Source organism: Rhopalosiphum maidis, chromosome 4 (genome assembly GCF_003676215.2).
Source record: "Rhopalosiphum maidis isolate BTI-1 chromosome 4, ASM367621v3, whole genome shotgun sequence".
Taxonomy (NCBI): Eukaryota; Metazoa; Arthropoda; class Insecta; order Hemiptera; family Aphididae; genus Rhopalosiphum; species Rhopalosiphum maidis.
In genome coordinates, this window is record NC_040880.1 from 52808465 (window position 1) to 52833771 (window position 25307).

General features: G+C 26.9%; 5 protein-coding genes across 13 annotated transcripts; 2 read left to right on the top strand and 3 right to left on the bottom strand.

The window, feature by feature from the left end:
- Positions 1-335: 335 nt before the first annotated feature.
- On the bottom strand, positions 336-4061 carry LOC113555884 (asparagine--tRNA ligase, cytoplasmic). Its single transcript, XM_026960479.1, has 12 exons — positions 3839-4061; positions 3326-3474; positions 2948-3209; positions 2649-2806; positions 2444-2587; positions 2229-2377; positions 2032-2160; positions 1826-1961; positions 1107-1220; positions 912-1043; positions 720-851; positions 336-584 (listed from the first exon to the last, which is right to left on the bottom strand). The coding sequence occupies exons 1-12, from the start codon at positions 3879-3881 to the stop codon at positions 453-455; spliced, it is 1680 nt and encodes a 559-aa protein (XP_026816280.1). The 5' UTR covers positions 3882-4061; the 3' UTR covers positions 336-452.
- A 285-nt stretch (positions 4062-4346) lies between these two features.
- Positions 4347-7520, top strand: LOC113555885 (zinc finger CCCH-type with G patch domain-containing protein). Of its 2 annotated transcripts, XM_026960480.1 has the most exons (12): positions 4347-4401; positions 4458-4539; positions 4626-4793; positions 4849-4944; positions 5594-5701; positions 5756-5896; positions 5964-6106; positions 6178-6380; positions 6436-6572; positions 6662-6782; positions 6843-6995; positions 7056-7357. In XM_026960480.1, exons 2-12 carry the CDS (start codon positions 4516-4518, stop codon positions 7355-7357), a joined length of 1596 nt encoding a protein of 531 aa, XP_026816281.1. In that variant the 5' UTR covers positions 4347-4401; positions 4458-4515. The 2 variants fall into 2 exon arrangements, with proteins under 2 accessions (XP_026816281.1, XP_026816282.1); XM_026960481.1 differs by lacking the exon at positions 4347-4401 and having other exon boundaries at positions 4516-4539; positions 7056-7520.
- Positions 7521-7996: 476 nt separating this feature from the next.
- LOC113556686 (TELO2-interacting protein 2-like) lies at positions 7997-10012 on the bottom strand. The gene is made up of 5 exons (XM_026961779.1): positions 9524-10012; positions 8930-9052; positions 8642-8809; positions 8371-8574; positions 7997-8305 (listed from the first exon to the last, which is right to left on the bottom strand). The coding sequence occupies exons 1-5, from the start codon at positions 10010-10012 to the stop codon at positions 8042-8044; spliced, it is 1248 nt and encodes a 415-aa protein (XP_026817580.1). The 3' UTR covers positions 7997-8041.
- Positions 9888-12153, bottom strand: LOC113556687 (LYR motif-containing protein 2-like). 4 transcript variants are annotated; one of them, XM_026961781.1, is made up of 4 exons: positions 11990-12150; positions 11522-11662; positions 10927-11023; positions 9888-10025 (listed from the first exon to the last, which is right to left on the bottom strand). In XM_026961781.1, exons 1-3 carry the CDS (start codon positions 12017-12019, stop codon positions 10934-10936), a joined length of 261 nt encoding a protein of 86 aa, XP_026817582.1. In that variant the 5' UTR covers positions 12020-12150; the 3' UTR covers positions 9888-10025; positions 10927-10933. The 4 variants fall into 4 exon arrangements, with proteins under 4 accessions (XP_026817582.1, XP_026817581.1, XP_026817584.1 ...); XM_026961783.1 differs by lacking the exon at positions 9888-10025 and adding an exon at positions 10685-10826 and having other exon boundaries at positions 11990-12153; XM_026961782.1 differs by lacking the exon at positions 9888-10025 and having other exon boundaries at positions 10920-11023; positions 11990-12152.
- A 237-nt stretch (positions 12154-12390) lies between these two features.
- On the top strand, positions 12391-20579 carry LOC113557495 (ankyrin repeat domain-containing protein 18B-like). 5 transcript variants are annotated; one of them, XM_026963050.1, is made up of 14 exons: positions 12391-13173; positions 13714-13887; positions 14343-14544; positions 14604-16032; positions 16273-16313; positions 18178-18302; positions 18388-18672; positions 18918-18980; positions 19040-19105; positions 19275-19559; positions 19640-19763; positions 19827-19947; positions 20190-20347; positions 20470-20579. In XM_026963050.1, exons 1-14 carry the CDS (start codon positions 12814-12816, stop codon positions 20502-20504), a joined length of 3468 nt encoding a protein of 1155 aa, XP_026818851.1. In that variant the 5' UTR covers positions 12391-12813; the 3' UTR covers positions 20505-20579. The 5 variants fall into 5 exon arrangements, 4 of the variants coding, with proteins under 4 accessions (XP_026818851.1, XP_026818852.1, XP_026818854.1 ...); XM_026963051.1 differs by having other exon boundaries at positions 18181-18302; XR_003405591.1 differs by lacking the exon at positions 20470-20579 and having other exon boundaries at positions 19810-19947; positions 20190-20331.
- The last annotated feature ends 4728 nt before the right edge of the window (positions 20580-25307 follow it).

Here is a 25307-nt window from a genome sequence, read left to right on the forward strand (position 1 = left end):
TTTTAATCTACCAATTAGATCCCTACTTTTATGTCTATTTATGTGCTAGTGCTATAAAATATTTTTTAAATCGCAGTACGCACAAGCATGGGGGCCCGTTGTCGCTGAGTGATACGATGAGGACTACGGAAATGACCTATTACACTTTACACAATATAAAATTGAAAATATTATCAGTTTGTAGTGTTTGTACTTTGACTTTTTTTAGAATATTTCAATTTTAAAGGGGAATAAATAAAAAATTATCTTATGGTATAAATTTTAAAATATTTTAATTCTTAATTGTGTTATTAATGAACATTTGAAATCTTAGAATTACAAAAAATTGTTTTGAATTATGTATTTTAATATTTTTATTTTGAGTATAAATAAAGAAAAAAAACTAAGTTACTACAATTTTTTTTTTTAAGTCACATAAAATTAATTATTATGTTGATACTTCATTACTACTTCTATGGAGTACATCTGTCTAAAAATCTTGGATACAGACAAACTTCACGGATGTGGTATCTATTCAATAACCAACACATAAATCTTTCCAATCCTAAGCCATATCCACCATGAGGGCATGATCCAAATTTTCTCTAAATTACAAATAATGATTTAGTTTCATTTAAATTTTACTATATTTTACTAATGTTAAAATCAGAAAAACATTTATGTGTCATTCTAGATTTAAATCATGTAAATCACAATCACAATCATAAATTTTTACTAACCTGATCAGTATACCAGTAATACGGTTTTGGGTCAATTCCAACCTTTTTATAACCTGCCAGTAACTCTTCTTGATCCCAAATACGCATTGAACCACCAACAATTTCACCAACACCCGGTAATAATACATCCACCTAAGACAATATTACATACTTTAGTTAATAATCATACTTAACACATCTAATTAAACTAACAGATTCAGTAAGAGTATTATCTTCAGGACATCGAGACATATAGAATGATTTGATTTCAGCGGGAAATCTGCACAGCATAATTGGCTGATTAATCAAATCCGTCATTTTTCTTTCAGCCATTTCCGGAATATCCTGAATAAATAATGTTATAAGTAAAATCATAAAAATATAGACTAGTATTACACATGAAATTACCTCTCCAAATTCATAAAATGAATTATCTTCCTTGGTTATATTGTTTTCTCGCAAAAATGTAATAGCCGCTTTATAATCCATTCTTTTAAATGGTCTACTTGGTGCAGTAAATTCCTTAAAAATCATATATTACTATAAATCCGATTTTAATTTAACTAAAATTCACCATTAAATATAATAATAATATAATAGTAAATTCTAGTATTAGTTTAATTTATCACAGCAATTAGTCATTTTATCTTAGATTATGGGCAAAGTGATGAATGTATTGATTTTATATTGATATGCTTTCCATTTTTTGTGTTTATATCTCAGTTTATTTCAAAGTAAAAAATTTGCTTCAACCTTCACTTAAAAGGTCCAGAAGTGAAAATGATTAATAGAAAATAATTAGGAAAAACAAAAGCTACAAAAAAAAAAGAATCTATCAATTTTTTTTCCAAATATTTTTATTATAATTCATAAATAAGTAATTTTAGAAACTTTTACCTAATATTTATTAAATATGATAACCCATCAAAATATTTTGTATCTTTTAATACATAGATACATAGAACTAGATGGATATTTTAAATTTTTTTTATATTTCTTAGAATTCCAGTTGACGACGATAAGGGGTAAATTGACTTACACAAAAAGTTTGTTTTCTCACAAGACAGAGCATATTGGTTAGTATGTGTTTCAATAAAAATATTATATCTCAAAATTTAAAAACTTACTGGATTTAATTGTTTAACAATATCTGCATGTGGTGACTCTAAAACACGTCTCACTACATCACAAACCAAATCTTCGATTCGATTTAATAGATCATCAAAGGTAATAAATGCAAATTCAGCTTCTACGTGAGTATATCTAAAATAAAAGTTATGATAGTTCTATTAAATAGCAAAATAAAGAGCTCATATTTGAAAAAATATCTTACTCGGATAAATGTCTTCTCGTACGACTCTGTTCAGCACGATAACTTTGTGCCATACAAAATACATCACCAAGTGCTGGTAAACAAGTTTCTAAATAAAGCTGGGAGCTTTGAGTCAAATATGCTTCTTGTCTAAACATTAAATGTTTTTAAAGCTTATAATATTATATAATATTATACTATGGTAAAAATATTTTTACCCAAAATAATCTAGTTTAAACAATGTAGACCCGCCTTCCACTTGAGTCTGTACTAATGTAGGAGGTACAACTTCGATGCAGCCTCTATCTAGATTATGCATGCGGAATGCTTGAGTAACCACTGATCTCATTAACAAAATTTTGGATGTCTGTAAAATACAATATATTAATACCATGAAGCATAATATAAAATCAATTAATAATTATAATTTTACATTTTCTCCGCGAATGGCAATATGCCTATTGTCCAATAACACATCTGGATTGGCATCTTCGTTCAAAATAGAATCAGCACCGCCAGGTGGTGCTAATGTAACTAATTCCCAATAATCAACTTGAAGTTCATGTCCTCCTGGTGCCTATTTAACGTACAAAAATATTTAACATTTATGACTACATTTTAATTTAACTAATTCTTACAGACTTTCCTTCGGGTACTTCTTTCAAAACTCCAAAGAGAAGAACAGACGATTCAGTAGACAGCATTAAAGCATTATAGGTTTGACATAATATGTCATTAAGAACAGTTTGTATAAATCCTGTGCCATCTCTTAAAGTGATAAACATTAAGGATTTTCCTGAAAATGTTTACTAATTACAACAAGGCATTTATCTGAATTGACTGATTCAAAGCTTGCAATATTATTTAACTGTAATCTATTATAGTCAAGGGAGTAAAGACAATCACTTAGCTTTAAGATTATACAACTACAGAATACCTTGTCTCCTAAGTCTATGTACCCATCCGTACATTTTAACCCTTGAATTTCGATATTTAGAAGCATTCTTTATTTTAATCAAAGTTGCTGGTGGTAAAGTAGAATCTTCAGATAATGTCAATTTTTTTGCTTCTTCTAGATTTTTATTTCTTTTAGCAGCATCTTCTTCTTCTTTCTTGGCTTTTTCTAAATTTTTATGATGTTCCCTGACCCAAAATTTTTGATTTTTCTTTAATTGAGTTTTAGGAGCAGGTTCGAATTTCTGTAAAATACATGTAATTTAGATAATGTATTGCTTAAAATCATAATATGCATTTGGTTATTAATTAACCAATGTATCAAAATTATTGTATGAAAAAAAAAGTATTTATCACATACGATGCCTTCGGTTTTAGAATCCACATAAATCACTGGAAATGGTTCTTTTCCAGCATGTTTCATGGCCTGCAATATGGTCTTGAAAGGCTTTGACTCTGTACCATCGCCTGACGTATCATTACCATTTTTTTCAGATGTGTAGAGTTCACCTGAAATATCCATTAAAATGATATACCATTTAATAATTATATGATACCTACGCATTCAAAACTATAATATATTGTTTATATAATATTTCTGAAACTAAAATCGTCAACATGAATCCCCAGCCCCTTTGAGGTATGCAGTGTGTATAATTTAAATATACATAAAAATAAAAAATGAATATATATGGCAGCATAATACTATAATAGAAAATTAATATGTGTATGTGTACTATGGTATAGTATTATTATTATTTGTTGTGTATAATGTTAGTAGTTTAATATTTCTTTAACCGACAATTCTTCAGAGAAAATGTGAAGGCAAACTGCCTAACAATCGATCATCAGTTATAAATTATCTTTTAATTACCAATAGAAAGTTTCTCCACAGCACCGACAGTATCTTCAGACATGATGCTATATTAACCGAGTTCAGTGATTCAATTTCGAATTACGATCTCTGTGGTTCTGCTGTAAAATACTAAAACACTAAAAACTATAAAGGTAAACTCCACGTTGCCTCGAATGATGAAGACTGATCAGTGACGTTTAATCGCTCTTGTAGACTCGTGTTAGGCCGCTTGTGTATTACTGTTTCGAGTGTTTCGGCCGAGATAACAATAAAATACTGATAATATTGATAATATAATCTAAATGTTTTAGCTGGTTTTTACACTACACAGTATACTGTCAGCATAGAATTCGTATAGTAGTGACCTGTAGACGTACTAGCATAATAATTGCATTATTGTAATTTTTAAGATCTATTAATTTTGATAAATTAACAATAAAATTAATTTAAAATATTAATAACAATTTCTGTTTAAATTTTTAAATTTATTGTTTGCCATTGTTTTTTTTTTTTTTTTTATATATATATAATAATATACTACTATACTATTAGTATACTACAACCACAGAACTACAACAGTAGTATGAAATTTTCAATTACGAATAAAGAAAAATAAGTAATCCGTATTCATTTACAGATAATTATTGTACACATTTTAATTTCAATAACTGGGGTATTACTTTATATTATGTAAAATGTCTGAAAACTACAAAGTACAGGTAAATAATTTCAAGCATCCAGTTTTACGACTGGAAATTTCAAATTTTAATAATAATTACTAGTTATTGCCAATTCGATTTTTCAGTTGAAGCAAGTAGAACAAGCTATCGAACATACTAAAAGTATAGACCAGTTGAATGATTTATTGTCATTACGAGATAGTTTAGTTGAACTTATAGCACTGACTAGTGAAACTTGTGAACCAGAACAACCCACGCAAAACCCATTAGATGATGAATATGCTCTATTTAAGGTAATTTCTCTTCAGTTCATCTTAATATTTTAGTGAATCAATATAAATTTTATAGTCAGAAATTGAAACTATCAATGAAACACAAAATACAAATTATGATGAAGATGATACATCGTCCTGTGAAATTTTAAATGTATCTGAAAATAAAAAAGTATGTAATTCAGAGTTACTTGTTATAATATAATCATTATGTCTTTTAACTTATAAGTAAATATTTTCAAACTTAGAAATTATAATAAAAATAAATAATTTAACTGGAACTAGTGAACATAACATATCTCAATTTTAACTTTTCTTTAAAGACGTGGTACCCTTACAAACGTACAACATAGCTAATTTCTTTTTAGCGGTTCAAATTTTGTGTAATAACTGTTAATTAACATTAATTGACCTATTATAAACTTTGGATAAAAATAATAATTTGTTTACTTATCAATTATTAAGAACAACATATCCATATTTTCTTATAGATTTTTGTGTTATTTTAATTTTTAAACAATTTACAATTGAATACATTAAATTTTTATTCTTGACATACTCAATACTTTTGTAAAAATTAAAATATCATAAAACCCCATGGAAAATGCAGATAAAATTCTCACCTTTAAGTTTGATAATTTAAAGTCAATTCACTTTTTATTAAGGGTTGCTACACAAAATTGGAACTGCTAAACACAAATTTTCTATGTCGTATAATTGTAAGACAAAAACATGCAAATGTGAAATTAATTTAATTTATTCTGTGATACTACTTATGCATATAATCATTATTAAATATTGCCTATGGAATTTGTGTTTAGGTGACAGATAGTCATTCATCCAATGCAATAATTGAAATAGATTCAGATAGTGATACCACAAATTCTTCTAATATTATTGATGAGCATCATGAGACTACTGGAATCGAAGTAAATTTATTTATATTATTTATTAATTCATTAATAAAATATTTGATTTGTTAGAATGAGTTGGCTAATTTACAAGGATCTAAATGTCAAGCTCCATTTGAAACAGACTATGATTCATCAACATATCATAATGCACTCATTATGTCTGTTAAAGTGAATGATTCAACACACCAACAATCTTTAGATGATATATTGGTAAAAATTTTCAAATAATAACTATACATTTTAGAACTTTTAATCTATTAATATTATATTTTATCAGGTTACTGTATTATATACAAATCCAATATGCAAACAAATGCTACCTTGTCAATTTTTTTTAAGTGGTGAATGCAAATATTCTGATGAAAGATGTTATTTTTCACACGGAACTCAAGTTCCCTTATCGCGTCTTACAGAATTTAAGTAATGTAGCGTACAATTTTATTATTTAATAATGTTTTCTAATATGTTTATATTTTTTCTTTAATGTATAGAGAACCAGATTTTAATAATTTAAAAAAGGGAAGTCTAGTATTAGCAAAATCATGTGAAGGTGGACTTTGGTCTAGAGCTATGGTTTTAGATATTACTCATGGTACAACAAATAATGATGGAAGTTGTATTGTTAAATATGAAACTAAAGGACTTGGAGAAACAGAAGTTCCAATGCAAAATATTTTTCCTTTGATTGGGAATGGTATTATCATATTTAAATAGGAGTGGAATAAATATATTTACTTATGTATTTATAGATGAAGAATTTTATGAATTGTCATCTGATAGTGACGAAGAAAGTAAAATTAAAGAACGTGATTCAGCAATAGTTAATAAAGTGCTATTAAATACAGAAACTATACAATCACTTGGAAGCTGGGAAAAACACACAAAAGTATGTACCATCTTTACTTTTTTTTGTTTACCTGTTTGCACAAAATAATACATAAGATGTATTTAGATAATTTGTATATCTTTTTTTAGGGTATTGGTTCAAAATTAATGGCTAAAATGGGATATATAATGGGTGCTGGATTGGGTAAAAATGGAGAAGGACGAATTAACCCTGTAGAAGCAACAGTTTTACCAAAAGGAAAATCATTGGGTAAATAGTAAATCATAATTAATTTAAAGAAGCTTTTCATTTATTTTTCATTTCTTTCAGACCACTGCATGTCTATAAAAAATACTGAACAAATTCAAGATGCACGTAAAAAACGCAAACAACAATTGAGACTTGAAAGATGTATGAAAAAATCTTATGAGAAAGCATTGGAAAAGCCTCCGGATGTTTTCACATTTCTCAATAATAAACTCAGTAAGTGGGTCAAATATAAGTATCTGACTATTTAATTTTATAATTTGTTATTTGTTATAGATATCAAAAACATCAATCAAGATAAAAATGTAATAGACGAAAAGAAATTAAAAAGTTCTACAATACACGACTTAAATGTTAGAAGTTTAAAAATAGAAGAAGATATAAAACGACAACAAATAAATATTCAAGAGTTAAATTATTCATTGAACCGAAGTACATCTGGTTCAGTGCAGTATAATATGGTCAATCAAAAATTGATCGAAGCAAATAATCAACTCTCACACTTGAAAGCTGAAGAAAAGTCTATACAAAAAGAACATAAAAACAGAGAAACTCACAAAAAAATGACTGTGTTTTAACGAATATTAGCTAGAATATTGTTTATAATTCTATATTTATTAATATTATTTGAAAAATAATTGAGTTATTATTTTTTAAAGTAAATAAAACAGAAATTTATCGTAAGTATTCAAGTAAAACAGAATGTATAAAAATATGTGTATGAAATGTATCTAGTTAGAAGTATAATATATATAAATTATAAATGTATCATATATGGTTACTTAAACATTGTTTTTACTTTTTTGTTTAAATATATAGTAATAATTTTAAGTGTATAAATTTTAGTGGGTGCTGGTGAGCCATTTTTACTTATATACAAAATATACTATATTTTATTAAAGTATAATTGATTATAACTGTATATATATTATCGTTATACATAACATTTGCACGACATGTCAAATGTCATATGGCATACAGACATTGTGGCTTTTAAGTACAAAGCACTAAACTTTAAATATCAGTTTGTTAAAAATAAGAGTCTTGTATGTTGATACTGGGATGTGGATGTCTGAGTCCCATCAGCTACAACCCAACCACCCCAATTATGAAAGGAGTGCTTGAGCATCTTTTAAGATATGTAATAGCTGGCCACTAATTACAATTCGTTAAGTATTAACTTAAAAAAATAAGGAAGATTGTAAATAAAAAAATCATTATAATCTAAAAATATTACTATATTTAAACTAACAACTATTGAGCTATAACATCTCTAAATATTTTTTAAATATAATTTTTGATTGAAATTCTTTACATTCCTTCAATTTATTCAAAACGTTACGGATACATTCAGGTCTTGCTGCTTCTAATGTTTTAATACATTCTATAATTGCTAAAATATTTTCTTTATTAGGCTGTACAGAATTTTTATCTTCACTATATAGAGCTTTGATCAATATTACTAGTAACACATTCCAATGTGTACATTGCCTTGGCCATGTTTGTTGAATAAATACTTCAATCGCCTAAAGATGAATTACACAATATAAGTAAATTTAATGAGGATAGTCTTTGAGTTCAATAAACCTACCTTCACTGTAGTAAAAGTAGATTGACTGTTCATAATATACTCTGCAAATAATGGTATCAAACGTTCTGACCAACGAATGCAAGAAAGTCCAGAGGATTCCAAAACAAGCGGAAAAATTGATGCATAACATACAATTGGTTCATGTTTACGTTCTAGTTCCATTCGTGGCAATAAAATGTTCATAACATCATCAAATTTTGTCCACTAATTAATATATCATTTATTTAATTAAAAATAAAACATGATTTTTATAACAATATTAGACATTTACTTCTAAAGAATTTTTATTACTCAAATGTTTCATTTGCATTTTTGAAATCAGCGATAAAAGGCATTTCATTAAATTAGGTATTAGTTGATATTCAAATGAACGCAGACCAGTTTCTAACGACTTCAATAAAACAATGTCATAGCCACTCATTGCTAATTCAACAGACGGCTAAACACAAATAAAGTAAAGTATCTAATTAACACTTTCAAACAAGACATACTATTTTAAAGCACAAAGTAACAGTATAGTTGTAATAATCATAATATAATAACCAAAGCTTATACTAACTGTATTATCAATGATATGTTGAAAAGCATCTAAAGCGGTAAGTATACTTGAATCTTGGTAATCATCAAACATATTTAATGGTAATGGCATCACGAGGTATAATACAGAATTTAAATGTGGCATCTAGAACATATAGTATTTTGTATATTTTACTAAAAACAACACTTTACACTCACATGTATTACAAACTTTCAACATAGTAAATTTTTATTCAAAAAAATTCACTTCAAATTGGTTTCAATATTATAATGAAATTAACTACTATCAAATTTAAAGGTAAGATTATTATCTAGGATATCAGCCTTTTAGTGATAATTATATTTTAAGGAAAGTATAATAATCATTTTTAAGATTGTAATATTTTATATAATTACATAACTCACTTTAAAATTTAAAAATCTATTGCATATCCTAGGTAATATTCTTATTTTTACGTTTTGAAATAAATCAATTCACCCTTAAATTTATATAAGCAATACACATTTTCCGTGTATGTTTGTAGGACAAAAACAACACATACTGGTGCAACATCCTTATAAATTAACAAAAATATTAGGTATACATTAGATAGCGTCATTTATAAAGTTAACTTACTTTTAAACATTTCAATATCCATAAAAAACATTCAACAGCAGCCGGATATTTTTTCCAATTATCATTTTCTAATTTACATTGCAAACCAAAAAATATCTTAGATATATCTAAATGAGTAATTAATTCTTCAATGTTTACGTAATGAACAAAACTGCACAATTTTTCAACGCACACTTTCATTAATGTATGACTTTCTTCATCACTCCACGGTAAATTTGATTTGCAATGTTCACCACATAAATATAAGCATGGGTTTATTATATCCTGAAGCTTAATTTGAAGGTTTACATCATTATTTAAGAGTCTACTTAACAAAACGCTAAGTTTATTTAAAATAGATTTTGCAATTTCTAAATGAGCCAATAACGCTTCATCACGATCAGCCAAATGATTTTCATCAGTTGGTACTTCTAGTACACACCCATTTTGTATACATTTAATAATCTCCTCAAGATTTAATGTACTATTTACATCAGTGTTTAGTTCCATTTTTTAATTTAACCTAAAGAGCAAATTAAAAACAAATAAATAAGTCATGGTTTAAAAAATTAAACAATATTAAGAAATAGAAATTTTATTCAATCATTTTAGAATTATTTAACATAGAAAAAAAATACTAATTTACAATAATATAAAAAATATATGTATATTTATAGCTACAGTTGTAAATTAAACTCGCCAATTCCTTGTTCATTAATATCAAATTTATAACAAAAGTTTACATTTTTCCTTGTTACAGTTGCATAAAAATCAGAATCCAACCTTTTGAATTCAATTTTACGATTTACAAAATCTAATAAAGAATCACTTTGTTTAGACTGAAAATAACTTTGTCTAGTAAACATAATAGGTACTTTAAAATCTTCCAAACAAATTTTCAATGATGATATCATTTTCTCTACATATGTATCCATATATTTTTCACCACCACATACAGAATCTTGCCAATAGTTTGCAGAAACACTATCCAAAATAACTAACCCCACTTGAGAATGTTCAGTAAGAAACAGTTTTAATCTTTGAAATGTAACATATAAAGTTGGACTATCAAAACAATTGATCAATGTTAATTTATTTAGACAGAATTTTAATAATTCATCATCAGCATTTTTAACTAAACGTTTAATTATTTTAACTAGTTTGGTGATATTGAATTGTCCATCTAGATCAATGTAGACCACACCTGTATCCAAGCCATAAGAATCTTGAGGAATGATGCATTTAGCAACACATTCGGTCAAAAATAATGTTTTTCCTGTCGATGCATTTCCAATTATTTCTATGGTCTCGCTAGTCAATTCGTCTGGTAATAGAGGTGTTAGATTTTTAATAATTGGCCGTGCTACAAGCCTTTCTAAAAGTTGTAAACCAGATTCAGCTTGAGATTTAAATTCCATAATTACCTTGTTTTCACGAAGTTTTTGGACTACTAAGAGCCAAGTTGAGTTTTAGATCGGTCAGTGACTTTTCACCATATTTGTGTAAAGTTTTTATAGAATACTGAAAAAAAAATTTTCTATTTAATTAACAGTCGTTAAATATGAATAATATATTTTTGTCATTAAACTATATAGTACTCAAAATAAAATGATAGTTATCATTAATTTTTAAAATATATTATTTATTGATACAAAAACAATTGTATACAAAAATTAATTAAAAAAAAAAAAAACAAATAGTGAAAAGTATAAACTGTTTATTTTACTTAATGAAAATTATGCAATATGTTAATTTATATTATATAACTCATTTATTTTGTGGACCTAAGTACACAAATAAGCACTTTTATATTAAAAACAACAACGGATATTACTATTTCTACTATTATAAAAATAATAAAATATTATAAATATTATTTAATTATTGTAATGCCTTACATATAATGAAAAGGAATATAAAAAGAATTATATTAAATTTTCGATCAACTAATGGTAAACAGTTTGCTATCAATTAATTATAGATTTTAAATAGTTTATTTGAAAATAAACTAAAACCAACCTCATCTGTTTCAAATTTATTTTTTTTGAAATCGTCTTTTACCCAATTGTAAAATTGCTGTCTATCACTTTCTAATGGTATGTTCTTAATTGTTTTTAAAAATTCTCTGTACAGTCTTAAAGATTTCTGACGTAGCATAAACTAGAACATAAAAATATAAAACAATTTAGTTGACAACCTTTCAATATACTGTTACAGACATATAATAAGAGTAAGTATTTTGATAACAAGTAACTTGAATAAATACATCATAAAAATTTCAAAAATTTTAAATTATATTTTGAAAACCAGGACTTCTCTCAATTTTATAAAATATTTGTCAACATTTTAAAATTCGTGGGGCAAAAAGAAGTGCCTAGTGATGGCATTGGTGTAAATCTGTTTTTAAATGAAGTAATTAATATTGGATAAGTCTTGTTTGGAACACACAATCATGTTAATAATTTTGTATATTTAGTATTTACTCACTTGTTTCAAGTTCAATGCTTTGTTGATCATATTTTATGACAACCAAAAAAAGTAAAGTTGATCACACATAAAAATATGCATAGGTATACAATATGTAAATATACTTTAAACTTGAATTTAAAAAAGTTGTATTGTTTTCAGAAAATCGACAAAAATTAAAAACAGTTAAATTAAACGAAATTTGCGATAGTGAATTATTAAATAGGTAATTATTATTAATGTATAATGAATGATGATAGAAATTAGAAGATATCTCTTGTCAAATCTCGTCAGACAAATCCTTAACGTTATTTATGATTAGTAGATAGCGCCTGTCGAGGATCGACTCCAGGGCACAGCGCACAGCTATGGTGCACGATGCGTTTAGACATTGCTCGACGCGCGCGCGCGCTTTACGTTGATAATCGAATATTCGAACGTCGATTGATACTAGAGTCTAAAATTAAATATATTTTTTATTTATGTTATTTGGTGTTGACATTTGAAAATAATGTGTCAGTACTACGCATTTTGAAAACGGCATCCATTCGAAAATCAAATGCGCCTGTTGTATAATTCGTAAATCCTTCATGAAAACCGTGCGGAAAGCGTACCAAAGGTAGTATCTTATTGATTTTTTGTCGCCTCGCGAGGTGGCCATTGAAACAGCAAAATAAACAAACTGCACATCCATGATAAGAGTTATAAATTTCAAACAATATACCAACACCAATAATTTAATTTAATTTGAATAATTTGAATGCACCTTGTAGATACTCTAGTAGATTTTTGTAAATCAATTTAACATTATCGTAAGATTGCACATCTTAACAACCGCAGTCGAAATGAAGAAAATGTTGAAATTGGTGAAAGGGGGAAAAAAAGAGGATAAAAGTGGCTCTGGCACACCATCAGGTGATGAACTAGAAGACGACCAGGAAAATGCTATTTTCTGCTATAAAATTGATTCCGAAACCGAGGAAAAAATGAGCCGATTACACAGGGCTTCGTGGCATGGCAGCCTAGAGAAAGTTAAGACTTTACTACAAAAAAAACCAATGGATGTGAACACTGTGGACAGCTTTGACAGAACGCCATTGCACTTGGCAATGGCCAAAGGTTACTATAACATTGCTTGGGTGCTGTTGAATCACAACGCTAGCTTAGATTATGTTGATTGTGATGGGTATACACCGTTCTTGAAGGTATCACTGTTTTAAATTTGGTGGTAGTTTGTAGTTCTTACTTATTAATGACTTTGAAGAATCAAATATTTTGGTGAAGGTAATATCAATATAGAATAAATAATTAATTCAATTTATACCTTATTCTAACAAGTCTAACATACTAACATTAGGTACATTGTAAATATTTTTCTAATAATTAGTAACCCCTGTAGTTACAATTAAGTTTAAAAACTAAAATTAAAAATTGGAAAATATACATAACAAAGATATTATTTATTTTACTCTAAGATTGCTTAAGAATAAATAAATAAATACCTATTAAATTTTTTTAGACCTATTAATTCATTATTGGTTTATTGTAATGTGAATTTTATAACTATAAATATTGTTATAGAGCATAATATTTCGTGTTGATTATATAATTTGATTCTTCAAAGTCATATAATTAATATTAACATTTTATCAAATGTAAATAATTTAATATTATCTAAACACAATTTATAGCTATCTACTATGTACAATTTTATAAATATAAGTAAAATAATAATGCACATGTAGGCTGTAGAATGCGGCCAAAAAGAATGTGTTCATTTAATGTTGGAGAGAGGGGCAGATGTAACATGCACAGACAAAAATAAAAATACTGCTTTACACTTAGCTGCAAAACAGGGCTCATTCACTATAATATCTATGCTACTTAAAAAAGGAATTAATATAAATGCACAAAATGCTGTAAGTATAATCTAACACAGCTTTTTTAGCACTAACAAAATGTTTCTCAAATAATATATTATGAACTATGAAGTTTTTGTTATTAATTAAGAGAAAATTGTACCTCGTGTATGTTAACTTCATCTTACTAATGCATTACATAAGAAATTTAACCTTATAGATAATCCATTTCACTCTGTTATATTTAATATTACAACGTCATGTTATAAAATTTAAAAATATAAATATATTATTTAGGATACATTATTATTAACTATTTACTCATGTGTTAATTAACATCAGCTTTTATTATTTTATTAAATTTAATATAACACAAATTCTTATAATTATTATACATTAAGTTTTAGTTGTCATTTTTTTATTAACCTATTTACGTTATTTTTATATAACATTTGAGAAATATCATTTGATTTTGTATTAATAGTTTAAAGATAATTTTAAAATATAATTTTTAGGCAGGTGAATCCGTTCTACATGTTGCTTGTGCTGCAGAAAATCGTGATCTAATAGAATTTATATTAGATAATGGATCATTAATAAACATAGCAGATAACCAAGGACGTACACCATTAATGGTGGTAGCAAAACTTGGAAATATGTCTATTGTAGACTTATTATTGGACCGAGGAAGTCAACTTGATGCTTGTGATATAAATGGTAATTAAATTATCAATTATTATACGTTATAATATTTAAAAAAAATTTTTCTTGCTTAGGTTTATCTGTGAAAGATTATGCGATTAAAGAAGGTCATTCAAAAGTAGTGAACCAACTATCTATGCAAAAAATGAGTATAATGGCTAGAACTAGATCTAAAGAAAATGTGTTAGATGATTTAGATCAGAATGATGGTGCTCAATTACAAGAAAATAATGATAATTCAAATAATCAAAAAATCGTTGATGCTCAAATTATAGTACTTAAAAATGATAAAATATCTAAATCAAATGTTGAAGATAACCAAAATGAAAAAGAATTTATAGCTTTTAGTTCTACAGCTGAGAATGACGATTTAAAGGTTAATACAATTGATGTTGAAGAGGTAGATAATAAAAAGGAAAATCTGATTCTAAACTGTGAAGTTAATCATCCTGATGAATTAAAAACAATTAAATTAAATATTGAAAATAATCAGAAGGAAAAGGAAAATGTAACTTTGAACTCTACTCTTAAAAATGAAAATGAAATAAATAATATTTCAATAGAAACAGATAAAGAAGTAATTGAGAAAAATAAATTAACCGTTGAAATCAAAAATACATCTACAGTAAATGTTTTACCAACGAAAGATGAAGAATCAGTATCCCAATGCACAATGCCTCCACCATTAGATCCACCTAGAAGCTGGGATTTTATACAGACAAGCATAATACACACCACGGACATCAATGAAAAAGCTGAAAAAGAAACACAAGAAAATATTGAGCAAATCCCTGATCCAATTGTTTGTGCAGTAAATACAGATGATTCAGAATTGGAATGGGGTAGTGATGAAAGTCTTCCGACTGATCCTAATCAATTGTGTCCTACTGTGGATGATAAAAAAGAAGAAAATAAAAAAATGAATACATTTTATAATTTTATAACTACAAAATTAATGAACAAGACAAAAAATAGAGTTTCTGCATCTGCAGAAAATATCATTGATGATACTACTACTAAAAAACATGTGAGAAATAAGTCTTTTACTTCACTGAGGACTTTTAAACTCACTGTTCCATCAGATGTAAACAAAGCTTTATATCAACTTAGTCCAGAGATGAACTTTGCACATTCTTCATTCAGTAAAAGCAAATCATTTAATGAGAATATTCCCACTGAAAATGTTGATAAAAATTCTTTAGAATTTGAACGTTCTAAGTCATTATGTTTGGAATTAAAACATAATTATGATATAACCGAGAATCAGCAAAGAGATTCAGATAGCCAAAGTGATGATAGTCTCCGTTCAAAAAGAAGCCTTTTGTTATCTATGCGAATGCCTAAAGTTCATGATGAACATCATGATGACTATCATTTAGAAGTCAAGGATAGTGAAACGTCTGAAGACGAAGGCCCACATTACTGGTACAGTCCAAATAAAAAAAATGATAAAATAGTGCAACAAGATACTGTTATTAAGAACTACAGTGAATCTGATAGCGAGTAAGTTTATATTTTAAAATAACATTATTATTATTTTTAATTTAATAATAATTAAAAAGTTATATACCAACAAAATGTTATACATAACATATTTATTTTATTTTTTAAAGTAACAAATTCAATGAAATACTACTGAATTAACAGTATACATATTTGATTTAACTACTAGAAATGAATTGATTAAAAATTTTCTGTGTAAAAAATATGTAGTTCATTAATAAATTACCTTGTGATTTTCAGATCTGAAGAAATTGGTTTACCAAAATCTAAGTCTACTCTTGGTAAATATAATCAATTATTGTAAATATGTACGTACATTTTGTACAATTTATTCAATATAAGACTTTCATTATTTCAAATAAATTATTTTTACATTTACTTATCTTTTACTAAAACATTTTCCTACACTGTTGTTAATAAAATATTAGTTTGATTTTCAATACAACAAGTTTGGGACAAAATGTTTAAAAAAAAAATTATTATTAGTTCACAGTTTTTCTCTATTAATTTCTATCCACTTTTCTTTTCAGTTGTAAATACAAATTGCATCTTCATAATCAGTCTTGTATACTCAAACCTAGATTTTTCTGCATGGTTTTCTCATTGAACACTTCATTCTATAGTACATTTCTATCTGTGATATTTTTGAAGAATGTGATAGTAAGCTGAGGTACTAAATAGTTATTTACATATTTTTGCTGCTGCTCTCTTTAGAATAAGGATTATTACACTCTTAATATACTTATTTGGCAGTTTTTCTTTATCATTTGATGATTTCAAAGGGATTATTTAGAATTTTTATTCTTCTTAAACAAATTTGTGCTAATATGCAATCTATTCCTGTTTTTTTACTAAATGTTATAATGTTTTATCAAAATCACATCTAACAACTTGTATTTTTCTTCATCTAGTGACTTACTTGCTGTTAGCTATTACACTTTTACTTATATTTAAATATTTTTTCAAATTTCATTGTAAATATACATTTTTACATTTTTTACAATAGATATTTCTGTTTTTTTCTAATGTATTTAACAAATTTTTGTTATTTTATACAAATACACTACTATAGTTGTCAACTTATTTTTAAATTACATTCTATTGACTAATATACTAAAATTGAAGTATTAATTAAATTTTATTAAAAACATGCAAAAAAAGAATATGCTACAAGCCATAGTGTATGTTTAGTATTTGTTGTTTACGCACGAGTTAATGTAATGTTTTTAATTATTAAAATATTAGAATGTAGTTACCATTTTTTAATAAAACTTTTCAATGCAAGTCCCTGTAAGATCATACATTTAAAATGTATCCATTTTAGCATATTCAAGAAGGTATTACATATTTTAAGTTTTTAACTTATCTTTATGTTTATATTATGTTGGTAGTATAAATTTTAAATGCTAAAATCCACTAGTATATAATAATTGGCTATCCTCCTATATGTGGCTTATCAAAAAAAAATTCTTTGACTGATCAACTATGGTCTACCGCAATTTTAATAAAAGTATAATACATTTATAAATATCACATATTTTATTAAATTCAATAATTTTACAAAAGATAAATAGTTATTAAAATGAAAATAAAATAAAAATACTACTATGGTTTTATAAGCTAAAAAAATAAAAATATTAATTTAACTGGATTCTATACAATTACTTTACAAGCTTTTAAAAAATGTAATTATAATCTACTTTACTTATCAAATAAATTTGCTATAATTTTATTATTACCAAAAATTATACTTAACAAAGTAAGCTGTTATTACCTATGATAGCATTTATTTTATAACATTAACATGGGGATAAAAAGATAAATTATCGGCTATAATAGAATCCTAACCATTGGTAGATCCATATTGGGAGACAAGCTAATAATTAATATTTGTCCATCATCATTTATATTATAATTTTAAATGTATGTCAATAAACAAAAATGTAATATAAATAAATTTTAGTTTTCCTCCATACATACACACACACACACACACACATGCACATAAACATATACACAATTTCTAGTTTTGCCACTAAAATGAATTATTCTGTATAATTTGTTAATATTTGCAAATATATAAACTGTGTAATACTACATTTATGTATTTAACTGTAAATAATTTTTTCTAATGCTATTTGGCAGAAGGAATTTCTAAAGAACATAACACATCAGATAATTCTGACACAGAGACAGAGAATACAATATCGTTTTCAACTAGCCATGAAGATATTTATGGAACACATAAACGCACTAGATATGCTTTAAAAGTAGATTTTAATTAACTACTAATAATAATATATTTAGCTAATATTATTCTTATCTAAAAATGCTTCAACTTATTTTTTTTTTTAGAGAACTGAATCTCTTAAAGCTTACCTAAAGAGAGTAACTATTGATAAAGATAGATTACAACAAGAATCATCTGGTTATAGAGAAATAACAGAGCTATTAAAATATAAGTTGGGAAATCTTAAACAAGATATTTCAAGTAAAAATGAAACAACTAAGAGACTCAAAGAACAATTAGATCAGTTAGATGCTAAATACACAGAAGCTTTAAACAGGATTCAAACACTTGAACTATCTTCAACAAATTTAGATAAAGAAAACCAATATCTCAAGAAAATAAATAAAGAAGTAACTAATAATAATATATTATATTTTAAAATCATAATTTTATTACTGTGAATAATAAATATGATAATGTTAAAACGATTCAAAATTCATGGATACTTGCATTCTTAGTTCTTACTGATAGGACATTTGAGTTATTTTATTTTAGTAAATAAATACAAGTAAATGACATCCATGGATATCAAACCGCTTTAATGCCATCATATAAATAATGAATATACTATATTTAGATTTTATTTTGTTGATAGCTCACCGATAAATTTAACAATGAATGCAATAACAGTGCACACAAATCAGTAGAAATAATAACTGTAAGTCTAATTAAATATATTCAAAGAAATAAACTGTAATTAAAAATTTATCTTTTTAGCAACTTGAGTCCGGCAATTTTATTGATCAAACAGATGATATGTGTACAATGGATAGCAAAACCATTGTAAGTTTAAAATAGTTCTTATTATAAATGTATCCTAAATGTTTACCTTCACAAGTGTAAATATAGTAATCAAAAACAAATTAGATATAATATTTTTTTTAAACAATATATTATGTTAACCATTTTTTGTCTACAAACAATTGTATTTAGTATACCATTTTTGTTATAGATAAAACAGCTACAAGAACAATTAAAACTGGAACGGGAAAGACGAATAGAACTTGACGAACGTATTAAACTTTTATCTGTAGAAGTTAATGCACACCAGTCATGTAGTTCAACTGTGGAATTATTGAAAGAATTACAATGTAAAATTGCCAAAGATTATATACCCAAAAAAGAAGTATTAAAATTAAAAACAGAACAAGAAAGAAAAATCAGTAAAGTGAAAATGGAAGCTGAAAAAAAATTAGCGGACAAATTTTGTGACCTTGATAAATTATTATCTCAACAAGTGGGTATAAATTTTAATAAATATAAATTTATAAATTATAACTTTGTAACACATACATTTTCTACATCTACCATTTATAGATGGATCAACAAGGAAAATTAGAAATGCAAAGGGAAAAAATTGAAAGCCAACTTAAACAGGAATTTGAAAATACAAGACAAAGATTTCAACTAGAAATTGCAAAACTTCAAACAACACTAAAGAGTGAGTTAGAAAAATATTCTAACACATATTTAAAAAATGTATATAGGTATTATTTTTATACAGCCAAAGAAATGGAGGAACAAATATTAAGGGAACGGTGTGAGATTCTTTCACAAGAAATCGAAAAAACACAAGATAATAAATGGAAAACATTGGTGGACAAAACTTATGGAATAAATGATATGTGCGTATAGAATTTTTAATTAATTTATGATTTATATATTAGTTCTATTATACTAAAAATTTTAATTTTAAAATCATTTTAGAAATTTTACATTTTCCTATTAATTGACAGATAAAAAAAGATTTTTTACAAAAAAGCGTATATCACATCAGAAGATAACTAATTAAAATTTATCAAAATTAATATATTTGATCAAAAATGTATACTAATTTAACTGTATTATAATCAAAAATCAATTTTAGGCAAAAAAGTTCACCCAATATGTTATCAATGCATTGTAAAACTCCAGAGCCAAGTCCCACTTTTGAAAGACAAGAACTAAGAGACATTTCTAGATATCAATATAATGTTGAAACTCTCCGAAATGAACTGGATAAAGTCATTACACAAAACAAAAATGGTAAATACTAAATTCATGAACTTTAAGTAAATTTCTTATTAAACAAAATAATCTTGTTCTTCTTATTTATGTAACATTTATCTTATATTCATATAATATAATAATTTGTTTTATTTTTAAAGCCGCTTTAGAAGATGATACACTGGTTGATGAATAAAAATAAGCAATATAGCTATACTAAACAAGTAATGATATTAAAATTGAAATTACATTTATCGTACTTATATTATGATTGGTAGCCTATATCATTTTTATATACTAATTCCTCTAGCAGTCTAACCTATACAAATATTTTCTGTAAAATTAACAAATGACAATATTCAGAAAATATGACTTGCAGTGAAACCACTCTCAATGGTTCATTTAGTTATCTCTATACTCATACATATATTAGTTAAATATCACATGAAATAATTTATTGTTTATTTTTTTATTATTATTATTATTATTATTATTATTATTAATAATGATAATTATAGTTTTTAATATAAATACCAAATAATGCAATATTGAACTTGGAAGTTTGAAATATCTTTACAGATTCTAGTTTAAATTAATTTTAATGTTTATAATTAATAATAGTATTATTTTAATATAATTTTGTTCTTATTGTATATAAAAGATCTTCCACATTATTGAATACATTCCAAAATGATAAATATGTTTAGTAAAATTATCGTTAGAAATGACATGCATTTATAGTTATTTATATAATTTATTTTATTTAAAAATAATCATTATAATTATGACTACTTTCAGACTTCCGAAACTAATTAAAATGTGTTATTGTTATTCAATCAAATATTAATCATCTAATTACTAATTTAAATCAAAAAACTTTTACAATGTACTGCAATACTCTCTCATTACTGACAGACAGGGATACTTATTAATCTAAATTATAAATTCTTATTTGTATGCAAAAAAAACACATTATTTATTAGACTAAAAAATCAAGTTTTAAGTTCAGCAGCTATATCTTTTCATTGGTTTTAATACATATATGCATTATTAATCCTTGTTTACTCATTAGATAGGAACCGATCTAAAATATTTCAACATTTTTAATTCACTGATTTATTGCCAAACAAAATATTATATTTTCTACTTAAAAATTTGTATAAAATCAATATGATATATTTATTTGGAAACATGGGATGAAAGTCCAAAAATAAACCTCTGTGGAAAAAAATGTATAGTAAAAATAACCCATTAGAAAAATTTTAGACAAATTCAATCTGTAATAAAAAAAATAACCATAGTTGTTTTAATTTGTTTTACTTCAAATTGTATAATATTATTATTGGTTAAACAGTACTCAACATCTAAAAAATTGAATTTTTATTATTTTTTTCATTTTTTAAATATTTATATTTAATATTATTTAATTAGTTAATATTTATTTAATTTTCATTAAAATAAATATGTCTGAATATAATATAACTTAAAATAAGTATTGACTAATTAGGTCATTGTTATTTTACTTGGACAAGTATACTTAAATAATGTACGTTTGTATTTATTAAATATTATTTTATAGTACAATGCTATACCATATGAGATTTTTTACGGTATTTATTTTAACGGATTTTTTTTCATGTTATTTTTTACCTACTACAATCCATATGTTTACATTTACTTTTAATAATCACTAATTTGGGAAGTTCCTTTGTAGATGTTTCTGCAAAAGTAGCAACACAACACATAGACAAACATGAGTCAATGATTTTTATCTATTGATTATATTACTTATTCTAGAATTTTATACACTATATCTACCTTTTATTAAATTTTTTATTAATTTATATTAATATATACTTGATGTTATTGTTTTAAATAAAAATTCCAAAAATTTTTATCTAAAACTTAAGCGTATTTATTTATATCCTATATACATACCTATATAATTTTAATAAATAAACCTTATTTCATATTATTATGTGTTACAACTTACAACAATGATAAATTATTGATGACCATTGTCACTATATGTTTATATTTCATTTTACCTAATGTATTAGGTATATAAATCGATAATTACAGTAACGTTACGAGTCAGTTATTTAAAACTAGGATAATTGATAAAAACTGTAGGTATATTATAAATAATTTTGAAAAAAAAATTAATTCAAGAATGAATACTTATTAAAATATATCATTTAATAATTATACATAATTTCAGTGTAAAAAATTAATTCATGCTTATTATTAACTTTAAAAGTTTTATGGCTTGTGACGTTTTTCAAATCAATAAAAATATGGCAAACAAAAATTATTTTAACACTTAGAAAATATAGATTGAATAATTAACTTGAGATACTCGCGTATGGTATAAATTCGGTTAATCTTTCTTAGTTTACGTTTAATTACGCCAAAATTTATCACAATCTAAGAATAAATGTCCTCGAATTAGAAAACAAAGTTTTACTTTTTCAAATTGACCTATATCAATTAAAGCTTGACTAAATTTCACGACAATATTATTTTTATTTTGTCCAGCGCCTGTTCTATGTTTATAATTGTGTTTGCGCACATTTAATAAAATTACAACTCGTTTGCGCACACGTTTTCCTTTACACTTATACAGACTGCAGTCGCCAATCAGTGAATATTTTAACTAATATATAAAAGCATTTTATTATTGAGTTAACGAGACGTCCCTTCTACAGTATAATATGTTGTGCGCAATCGAGTGGTTCCTTCCTACAATCTAGAATGTTGCGCACAAACGAGTTACAGGTTTTAAGGGGAAATTTTAAAATGTGCGCTAACTAGTTGTTGTATCCATCCCGCATAACACACGATATTTAATTTATTTTTATGTTTTTGCTTTTACAATATCTCGGCGAGACGTCTCCTTCACCGACATTGTATTTTCGTACGATCGAAAAATACCATTTGCAATATTTGGATCGGCTTCTTTATCGGTCTCCGTATTATTTTTAATGCGTCCCCGATTGCGTTCGGCCGTTCGTCAGCCTACTCGGTGTAAAACGCTTTAGTACGCTTTTAATTACTTTATCATTGATGTCTGCGGCTTTTTTGCCGGATGTTCCATCACGCTAACTTCTCTACAGTTTGTACGTGCAACACGGCAGTACATGCAGTCTCGCTTTATAATTATACCGTTATATTATATAATATGAGACGTATCGTGTCCATCGAGCAGTCAAGTCGCATTGTTCCGTAACGACTATATTGTCGACGTCTCGTAAATTAGTAACGAAATTGCCATAAGTGTGCTATTGGTGTCCACTACGGTACCGCTAGTCACCGTGTCGCCGTCGCCGCCGAGCTGTGCGATCGTAAAAGGTGGGTGAACTCGACGAGGTGCCGGAGAACGTGCGTTGGTGATTTATCGCCAAACTCCGTAGTGCCTCCTCTTTTTCGTACCCCCGATTCCCGCGTCCGCTGCAGTCGGCCTATGCGACGGCTTCACCCAACAACCACAATTTTACTAACGTCGTCGGTTCGTCAACTACTGTATGGTCGACAGCGAAATTATTGTATACCTTTGTATAATTCCACGCCGTTTACGTTGTCGCGAAATACCGTCATTTACACTTCGGGTGCCGCCGACCGGTGCTATTGAGCACTCAGTCACCATATATATGTTATATATATCACCGTTTATATGTTGATTTAACACATTACATAACATAGTATTGGCGTTCTATGGAAATCCTAGAAAATGAATAGATTGCCTAGTCATAATATTAAAAAAAAAACGTACAAATTTAATACATTGCCAAATAGTTCGAGGAATTCTATATAGAATGCCTATATATATTCAACACTTTTCCGGTAACATATACACTGATGCTAACTAATTATTGCATGTGTGTACGTGTACGTCTCCGATCGCCGGTGTAGCAATACCTGTAGGTACTCTACAATTCTACATAGGTATATGCGACAAGTCCGTCACAATTAACGTCGAGATACCTACTGTCAAAAATTTTAAATCGTTCTTGTGCGTCCGTGCGTGTCTTTATAAACGTATGGGTGTACGGCAATAAAATATCTGGCGGCGATTAATACAGCCGAAAATTTGATAACTGTTGCGACAACAGGAAATAAAAGCGCGTTCGTTCAGTTAGTTTAGTTTTCTAATTTTCAAATATATGTTATTATTAAGGCTGCGTCTGATGCTGACACAAATTAATGTGCCCCGTTTAGGGCCCATGACACGATGTCAGTGATTTAATCATAATATGTCACTACAATATTTTGATATGTAATAAATAAATATATATCGCCACTACAGCCACAGTCAGGATATAAATCGTGAACACAGAAAAAATACACATTTAACATATTAATACATTCATCGTTCGGTTTAAAATCAAAAAATTATTATAACTAAGATAATTATTATTATATCGAATAATTTTATCGATAGTCAAAATTGAATATCGATACAGAAAATGTTTGATATAATGATATACGTGTATATATCGTTACCATGTCTACGACATAAACGTACAGATTTTTATAACATTTTAAAATTTACTACGCTTCACACTTAACACAAACACAAAATGAATACAATTTCAAAATACAACGGCACCAGACGTAATAAGAAGCCCCAACAACGCTTTTTGTGTAGGCACAGCTAGTACAGAAACAATTATTGTACCTGACCGGGCGGCGCCCGGGGTGGCTAAGGCTACCGTGTCCAGAAAAGTAAGGCGTCGCGTGACCAAGCCCGACAGCTGCCGTGGTCGTGCCATTCGGGGCCGACGTGTCGGAGACGATGCCGACCTGCGACAAGCCGTACGCTCCGTGGTGTCCAAGTTGCGGGCCAGCGTCCGCCGACAACGCGTGTTCAAATCTGCGTCCCGCGGTACCCACTCGCAGTGTTATGGCTATATTAAATATCCCTGGTGGAGCGACGATAACGTCCAAACTTACATGGAGTTGATGGACGCGAGGGAGTTGTAAGATAAACTGCTCTTGC

Coding starts and splice junctions, on each gene's coding strand:
- LOC113556687 (XM_026961780.1), bottom strand. CDS start 10,920: ATGGAATTTAAATCTCAAGCTGAATCTGGTTTACAACTTTTAGAAAGG.
- LOC113556686 (XM_026961779.1), bottom strand. CDS start 10,012: ATGGAACTAAACACTGATGTAAATAGTACATTAAATCTTGAGGAGATT. Junction 9,053..9,523: donor GGATATTGAAATGTTTAAAA/GTAAGTTAACTT, acceptor TATATGTTCTAG/ATGCCACATTTAAATTCTGT. Junction 8,306..8,370: donor CTACTTTTACTACAGTGAAG/GTAGGTTTATTG, acceptor ATTCATCTTTAG/GCGATTGAAGTATTTATTCA.
- LOC113555885 (XM_026960480.1), top strand. CDS start 4,516: ATGTCTGAAAACTACAAAGTACAG. Junction 5,897..5,963: donor AATCTTTAGATGATATATTG/GTAAAAATTTTC, acceptor ATATTTTATCAG/GTTACTGTATTATATACAAA. Junction 6,996..7,055: donor ATTTCTCAATAATAAACTCA/GTAAGTGGGTCA, acceptor TATTTGTTATAG/ATATCAAAAACATCAATCAA.
- LOC113557495 (XM_026963050.1), top strand. CDS start 12,814: ATGAAGAAAATGTTGAAATTGGTGAAAGGGGGAAAAAAAGAGGATAAA. Junction 18,981..19,039: donor AATCAGTAGAAATAATAACT/GTAAGTCTAATT, acceptor TTATCTTTTTAG/CAACTTGAGTCCGGCAATTT. Junction 20,348..20,469: donor CATTACACAAAACAAAAATG/GTAAATACTAAA, acceptor TTATTTTTAAAG/CCGCTTTAGAAGATGATACA.
- LOC113555884 (XM_026960479.1), bottom strand. CDS start 3,881: ATGTCTGAAGATACTGTCGGTGCTGTGGAGAAACTTTCTATTG. Junction 3,210..3,325: donor ATTCTAAAACCGAAGGCATC/GTATGTGATAAA, acceptor TGTATTTTACAG/AAATTCGAACCTGCTCCTAA. Junction 2,161..2,228: donor TTTAAACTAGATTATTTTGG/GTAAAAATATTT, acceptor TTTAATGTTTAG/ACAAGAAGCATATTTGACTC.